At 33.1% G+C, this 8,919-nt stretch overlaps 1 protein-coding gene across 1 annotated transcript in view; it reads right to left on the bottom strand.

Moving 5' to 3' along the window:
* Positions 1–1,495: 1,495 nt before the first annotated feature.
* LOC131849940 (uncharacterized) overlaps positions 1,496–8,919 on the bottom strand; it is a 51,217-nt gene continuing 43,793 nt past the window's right edge. Inside the window, exons 6-10 of the mRNA XM_059200072.1 lie at positions 6,521–6,650; positions 5,561–5,694; positions 4,451–4,571; positions 3,377–3,469; positions 1,496–2,700 (exon numbers count right to left, since the gene is read on the bottom strand). Of these exons, the coding sequence (XP_059056055.1) occupies positions 2,596–2,700; positions 3,377–3,469; positions 4,451–4,571; positions 5,561–5,694; positions 6,521–6,650 (583 nt within the window). The 3' untranslated portion in view covers positions 1,496–2,595. The remainder of the gene's footprint in view (positions 2,701–3,376; positions 3,470–4,450; positions 4,572–5,560; positions 5,695–6,520; positions 6,651–8,919) is intronic.

Genomic DNA, 8,919 nt, shown 5'->3' with positions numbered 1-8,919 from the left:
TCTCTCTCTCTCTCTCTCTCTCTCTCTCTCTCTCTCTCTCTCTCTCTCTCTCTCTCTCTCTCTCTCTCTCTCTTTGCCTTCTCCCATTTATTTTAAAGTCGTCTCTCCTAGACCTTCTTTACCAGGCATATCCTAGGTAGAGTCATTTATATCAGTTTTCTTTACGTCATTATTAATACCGGACTGCCAAGTTAGTCTCACACATACTAATTGTAGCGGAATTAAACAAAATAATATGAATTCATTAAGTAGCAATACGAGATATATACTTATTCACAACTCTAATAACTATAGAACTTAATTATAAATGCACATTGAGCTGGATGTATACTATTGTTTATACATCGACAATAATGAAAAATCATTACCAGAGGAATATTATTCATTATTTATACATCGACAATAATGAAAAGTCATTACCATTTGTAACTCGGTTATAAATAAGCTAGGTTAATATTTGCATAACCATAATTGTAAGAGATCTCTTCTCCCATTTCAATACAATACAATACAATATTTTGGTACATAACTCTACTTAACAATATGTTATATTAACTATAATAAATACCTACAGTCTTACATTCACAACTTCAAAGTTAGCACCAATCGGTTAAGTAACGAGTGGAAATTTCTCCTTAGGGACATGCAGGTCCCGTGCCTCTCTCAATACAAAATCTGCTACTATGAAATTTTCCTACAATAACTATATTAAATTGGATGCAATTTTGTCCACAGGATAAGGCATTTAATATCAACGTTTCATATTAATTAAAAAAAACAAGTCTGTTTTCAAATTACGCATAAAAAATCGAAGTTCATTAAAAATAGACCAATGTTTTTGAGTTTAAACAAGTATGTTACAGAATTACATGTAACTGAAAAACTCGATTTTCTCTAAAAAATAAACCAATAATTAGGTCATTCGTATGAACAATCCCAGATTCTATAATGAAAAAAAAATTGAAAGGCATAATTACCAGCAGCCAATTTTTTTTAAACAAAAATATGTTTTAGAATCAAACAACTGAAAAAATCAATTTTCACTGAATAATGGAATAATGTTCAGGTCATTCGTATGAAATAAAAAAAAATGCGAACAAGATAGTAAAAAAATGAATGGCGTAATTACGAGTAGCCAGATTTTTTTTAAACAAATATGTCTTAGAATTACACATACCTGAAAAACTTTGTCATGTCGGTTTAGGTTTGTTTGAGCAATGTTTAGGTCACTCGTATGAACACTCCAATGATTATATATAGTATAAAACAAAGTCACTGTCGCTGTCTGTCTATGTATGCTTAAATCTTTAAAACTACGCAACGGATTTCGAAGCGTTTTTTTTTAACAGATATTATGATTCAAGAGGAAGGTTTATATGTATAAAACATGTACACCCGGGCGAAGCCAGGGCGAGTAGCTAGTATATTATACAAGAATGATACTATAAAAGAACTATAAATTTAAATACAAATTTAGAATAAACAAACACCGGGGTGTGTAGCTAGTAATATTATAAACGCGAAAGTTTGTATGTATGTATGTTACTCATTCACGCAAAAAATTGAAACGGATTTTAATGAAACTTTACAGTAATATATAGTATAGCTTAGGCATCTGAATAACACATTTTTTTTTTTTATTTTTTTTTTTTTTATACGGTTGTTTGGGCTATTGTCAGATGTGTAGCACCTGTAGCACTGCGACCTACATAGATCTATTGTGCTCGCCCTTTTCAGAGTTCGCTACCTAGACCCGTCAGGGACAAGAATTGAAGGATATTCTTAGGAGCGATCGTTTTTATCTCCTCGGGAAAGAGTGTAAACTTTCCAAAGGAGATATTTCGTTTATGCATGAGTGGGCTACAACCACATAGGATGTGAAGCGGCGTTTCCTCTTCAGTTTGGCAGAATCTGCAGATACTTGTCGTGCATAGGCCTAGCTTAGCCATATGCTTGTTCAATTTGCAGTGTCCTGTGAGGGCCCTAGTCATCATGCATATGTTGTTTTTACTCAATAGCAGTAATCTATTGGAGTATTTGGTCGAGAAGCCCGATATTAGGTCTTTTGAATACATCAAAAGAATAACACATAGGTTATGTTTATAGAAATTTATAGCGGGTGAAACGCGAGCACACTTGTGATTTATAAATCTACCTTGTTCATAAGTAGGTACCTACATAAATAAACTATCTGTGCCTACGGTTTTACGCGCGTGAAATTTGTAGCCTAATGCGCTATTCTGATTTATTTTATTTTTTATTTATTTTATTTAATTAAAACAATATAAACTTACAGCTAATTGCCAACACGTTTATATTTTAAAACTATTTATACTACTTGAAATTATACTTCTGTATAAACGTCAGCATCTTGGACCTTACCTATATTATTGTAAAGTTTTATTAAAATCCATTCAGTAGTTTTTGCTTGAAAGACTAACAAACAGCCATGCAATATTCACACTTACAAACTTTCGGATTTATACTATCAGTTGTTACTACTAGCTGACCCGCGTAACTTCATAATGCTTGGAACAATTTTCATTGAAACTTATATGTTATACATTGACGAGTTTGTTATTGTTATCTATATATCTACAATTCATTGGTGTGCCTGCGTCTCACGTATTTAGCGAAGTAGTCTGGTCTCCAACACTTGCAGGAACCAGGCACTAAGAACCAGTCGTAGTACATACGAAGCTGAAACAATTTTGATTAAATTAATCATTACAGTAAAGTCATTTATTTGATCAAAATTGAAACAATTTTGACTAAATTAATCATTACAATGTAAAGTTATTTATTTAATCAAAATTGAAACAATTTTGATTAAATTAATCATTACAATGTAAAGTTATTATTTGACTAAAATTGAAACAATTTTGATTAAATTAATCATTACAATGTAAAGTTATTATTTGACTAAAATTGAAACAATTTTGATTAAATTAATCATTACAATGTAAAGTTATTATTTGACTAAAATTGAAACAATTTTGATTAAATTAATCATTACAATGTAAAGTTATTATTTGACCAAAATTGAAACAATATTGATTAAATTAATCATTACAATGTAAAGTTATTTATTTAATCAAAATTGAAACAATTTTGATTAAATTAATCATTACAATATAAAGTTATTTATTTGACCAAAATTGAAACAATTTTGATTAAATTAATCATTACAATGTAAAGTTATTATTTGACCAAAATTGAAACAATTTTGATTACTTACTTATTAATAACAATATTCTGCCATCATGTCTGCCAGCCTAGATGGGGTACTAACTTTCATTAAATAGGATCCATTTATTGAGCCTTAATTTATTTGATGTAATTAAAAAAAAATAACGTATCAGGATTGCCAACGTACCTGGTAACATCCCAGCTCATCGTGTCCATCGCAGTGCGGTGGCTTCTCCGTGCTAGGTTCAGTCTCCGGCGCTCCCTGACCGCGCTGGTAATCCTAAGGAAGATAAATTCTTTCAATCTTTCGTTCGCTTTTTTAAACTGCATTTATAAAAAAATATTATCTTGTATATATATTAGATGAAATAAGAAATGAAGAAGTACTGCAGAGGGATAAAGAAAGAGAACAGATCATAAATATTATTGCGAATAGGGGAAGAAAATATTAGGGCACTTGATATGATAAATTATGTATGATATTATCGAAGGAAAATGAGAAGGAAAGACGGGAAAAGAACATCATTACAAATTCTTAGTGAATTTGTCACGATGGGCTAACTGACCTGACCTCATGCTCATCTTATCATCCTCCACTGGTGCCCCGCCAGCGTAGACCGTTAGCGCAGGCGGGTGCACCAATTCATTATCATCACTCATAAATTTAAGAGCAACGGTGTCGCTTCTTGTCGGTGAAGTTCTTGCCACTTCAGTTTCCATCATACTCTTTAATTGCTGGTATGACACGACTCCAAGCAAAGGAAAGATCATTTGCTAGAAGTAGCTGTGCCTTGGTCTTCCTCTCCCCCTCTTTCCTTCTATCTTTCCCTCAATAAATACTTTCATAATTTCATATGTTCCATAGCAGTCAATATCTTTGCATATAAATAAAATTGGAGTGTCTGTTTGTAATATTGAAATAACCGTTTTTTACTACATGCATCTGAACATATGAACAAAAATTGTAAAACATGTTATTTTGGTGTATGTACCGTATTTATGGTATATACACCAAATTAACATTTTTTTACAATTTTGTCTATCTGTCTGTCGGTCTGTTTGTCCAGCCATTTCAGAGATTAGACGGAATCTAATCTCTGAAATGGCTGGACAAATTTTGACGAGACATTTTTTGGCAGATAGTTGATGTAATAAAGAGTAACTTAGACTATTTTTATTTTAGAACAGTACAGTTAAATTCCACGCGGACGAAGTCGCGTGTACAGCTAGTCATAAATAAAAAAAATACAAGTATACATACCTGGAAGTGTTGCGAGTGTTGTGCGGGCGGTGGGTAGTGTAACTCAGCTACTAATAGTGATACCCAGCGCGGGGAACTCAAACATCCACCCTCCAAGTAATGGCAGCGGGACTGCATACATCTACCAAATACCCAACACAATAGAAATATAAATTACTAGCTGTCCCGGCAAACGTTGTTTTGTCTTAAAATAAAAAAAAAATTTAGGGGTGGACTACCCCTAACATTTAGGGGGATGAGAAATAGATGTTGGCCGATTCTCAGACATACTTAATACGCTCACAAAATTTCATGAGAATCGGTCAAGACGTTTCAGAGGAGTATGGGAACGAAAACTGTGACCCGAGAATTTTATATATAAGATATCTCACTATATTCACAGATAACATAATATTCTATATTATTAACGCGACAGTTTGTGAGTATAGATGTATGGATGTTTGTTACTTTATATATTGTACAACATTAATTTGAAAAGAATACGAGCTATGTTTCTTGTCAGAACATAAATACGGTACATACACCAAAATAACATTTTTTACAATTATTGTCTGTCTGATTGTTTCGGCTAATCTAAACATTGGCTGGACCCATTTTAACGGGACTTTTTTTGGCAGGTAGCTGATGTAATATGGAGAAATTTAGGCTACTTTTATTTCGGAAAAATAAAATTCAATTCCACGTGGACGAAGTCGCGTGTACAGCTAGTTTAAATACCATCAGTTTGGGGCCGTTCAAGTAATACGTAAGTACGTAAGTACATATTTATTACATATTTACACCCCCCCCCCTCCCGGCCCCTTGTCAGCAAAAGTAAGCAAACCTCTTACCCCTTTCCCCCATGATTAAGTAAACATTTCTCAACTATTGTATTGTTTTTTTTGGGCAAAGGCAATGAGAGGAGTGCCATTCGTGTAAAAAAGTAAATAATTACCGATGACGTAATCATAATCTAGACTTCCCTCCCATCAAAATCCCAATCCCATCATCATTCAAAATAAGCAAATCCCCCCCCCCCCAATAGTGCTTACGTAATACTTGAACAGCCCCTTTGATAAAGAACTACAAATTTCAATAACTAGCTGTAGTTAATAAACACTTCTCACTTACCTTGTGACTTCAACAGTCTGCGTGAAATAACCCTCGTAAGGTATCTGCACAACGTATCTCCATACGCCCTGATAATTGCGAGCAAATACTGGTGTAGCGTACTCCACTCGAGCCGGACAAGGTGTAGGGGGACCCTATGAACGAAGCATAGCAGATATTAATACAAATGTTACAGTTTCAGTTGTAATCAATAAAACATTAGTGTTTGCGTGCAACGCCAATATATATTTTTTTATTAAAACACGCTACTATTTAGTTTTATAGAAAGTCCATATGTATATTACTTTATAACATTTTTTGGCCACCCCGACCACACTTTTACACACACACACGACACCGTCCTCGCCGGCGAAGACAACGACCCCCTACACACCATATAGCGCCCGGGCGCTCCACACCGGAGAAATACAACCCCGGATTCTTCAAGTCTATGGTGCTAGATTTCTTCTGGGTAAGCGCGCTACATCATAAGTCTTGCCATCATTTACCATCAGATGAGGTATGACTAAGCGCAATCCCATTAGTAATAAAAAAAATCATCCACGTTAAATGTAGCATAGCAATAATACTTGAATTCTAGAAGAGCATAGAAGGAAGATTGCTAAGAAAAGAGTGTTTTTTTTCATAACTGGCGATTACCACTAGCGTAGGTGGAAGTCTTATTTATTTACTAGCTACTCGCCCAGGCTGCGATACGTAGTTTTAAAGATTTAAGCATACATAGGAACGGACAGACGACAGCGACTTTGTTTTATACTATGTAATGATAAATAATATGCAAAGAAAACAATCAAATCGTTATTGAATAGTACTTCCACCAACGTGGCATACGCTGGAAATAATAAAAATGAAATTAGGTTGCTTAAACAATCGTACTCATAAATGCAAATGTTTGTGCGAGGAATCGAACCTGCTACCACCATTAGATCGTCGTCCGTAAAAAAAGATATTTCGACTAACCTCATATCTGGGATGTGGCACTGGTCCCGGCCCGCGTGGTGGGGCTCCGGTACCAGGGTCTTCACGTCTCTCCACTCCTGCAGGAGGAGCTTCATTTTCACCGTTGAACGCTCGATACAGCATACAAAACCTGGACATATAATAAAATACACAAATAAATACAAATGTAATTTATATTTAGGTATTAGGACATATCTAATACCGTACAGGGTATAACTTATATTTTATAAAAAATTCAAGACTATTTATTATTAAGGAAGGAGTTGGAATGTTAGTAGGCAGTTTTCATGAAACGCTGAGGATTGATAATTATATTTATTAGTCTTATTTATTTTAATGTTAATCTTTAAGGAAATAAGTGAATAATACTGTATATTTATACTCTCCATTCTTATTTTTAATTATTATAATAGGCAAAATTAAATAATAATGAAACGGAAACAAGACGCAGTGTTGACATGCTCAGGGAGGTAAAGTATATTTTTTTCCCCATATTGGTTCATCTCCTTTTCAATGACGGAACAGGCAAAGATCCTTAGACCGTACAGCCTAGGTAAAATATAAAAGAATAACGAAACAATTTTTTTAGTCTGTTTATCCTTTAAAAAACAGGCAAAGAAACTTGCGCATATACAGCCATGCTGCATGATAAGTAAAATTAAATGTGAATGTGACGTCTGGTTTGACAGCCCGATTGATTGACACCGGACTGATGTATGAATACGACATTTGAGATTTAATTCAATTTTTCGTGTTTCAATATTGACAATTTTTAGGTTAGAATTCCTGTGTTTATCTAAAACAAATAAATGATTTCGTTTTCTGTGACTGCAAAATGTCCGCTGCATTAGTCCGCCAGGCCCTCGAGTTCGTCGACGAAGAAGGTAACATATTTATAGAATAAATAGTAAAATTTTATTAATGTTTTAGGTTAGGTAAAGGTTATGATATTAAAGTTATGTTATTTCTTTATAGAGAGTGTGGACAAGCGAGGCAAAAGAGGCGCGGAACCACGCAAAGGGTCGGGGAGTCAAGGTTCGTATAATTAACACAATTGCGTCATCTACAAAATGTAATACATCACATCGTAAGTTTCATTGATTAATACATATTTGAGAGCTTAAATATGATCGAGCATTTGTAATTACTATCTTTTACGTAATAAATAAACTAAACTATGTTTGTACACAGTGAATATCAGTTTAGATATAAAGTTAATACATGTATATAACCATATTCCCTGTAAGTATATAGTTGTATTTTATACAGTCCTAGTATATTATCTGACTTGATTCACGCATGTTTTAATAATGATCCATAACCGTTATAGTATTATCATCATTGTACTAATTGTGTCTATTTAATTAAGAACAAGAATTGTGTAATAGTTAAGTCAAATATTTAGTAATTAGTAATATGTCCCAACCAAATAATCATAAACAAAATATCTCATTTAGAAAGTACACACTATCCTGAGGAGATAAAAATGATAACTTCTAAGAATATTCTTCAGTTCTTGTCCTTGACGGGCCTAGGCAACAACCTAGGTAAAGATAAAAATGCAAGGTACCACAGGTCTAAAATGGCTAACAATAGTATAAAACCCTAAAAAAGTTATTCCAAATTCAAAAAGTTGGTGTTTCTTAATTGGTCTCTATTTTGTTTTTTTTTTTTGTGCAATATCTTAGAATAGAATACAATAGAAAATCATTTATTCAAATAAACTTACATTGAAGCACTTTTGAATAGTCATAACATTTTTTTTTTAATCTACCGCTCTTTCGGAGTGCTGTCTCATCACAAGAAGAACAAGCAAGAAACTTGTGTGTTATTCTCTTAAAAATAATTTTCTCTCTCTTTTAAATTATCAGAACTTTTCTATGTGGACTGGTTTTGATAATTCAGCTGGGAATGTGGTCCCATATAAATTTGATAAAATTGTGACCAGTTTGATTTATCTTTAATAATGTGATTGACATATTTTTAATGTGAATTTGTGCCTAAACATATGAATATCTATTATGTACCTGCTCAGGTAAGTGTGAAATTTGATTATTGTTTTGTATTTACTAATATTATTATCACGGAAGTTTGTGACTGTGGTTATTTGTTACTCTTTCCTTTAACATTAAAAAATCATGCCGAATTATTTTAACAAAGTAAAATATATTTTGTGTATACAATCTACAAAACAAACATATAACAAGATATTCTTAGTATCATGAATTTAGTATTATAATAAATTATTTATTAAATACAGTTGCAACCACATTGGTTACGAATCAGCTTTGTGTTTGGGCGTTAATACCCAAATACTAATTTTTAGTGCAAGCACTGAGTGTTGTAAATGACTTTTGTATTCATGTAAAAGCTCATTTAAAAAGAATAAGAGGCCAGTT

This window comes from Achroia grisella, unplaced genomic scaffold, assembly GCF_030625045.1.
Source record: "Achroia grisella isolate CSIRO2021 unplaced genomic scaffold, CSIRO_AGI_Agris_v1 utg669, whole genome shotgun sequence".
In the NCBI taxonomy this organism is placed as follows: domain Eukaryota; kingdom Metazoa; phylum Arthropoda; class Insecta; order Lepidoptera; family Pyralidae; genus Achroia; species Achroia grisella.
This window is presented reverse-complemented; position numbering and strand designations above follow the sequence as displayed.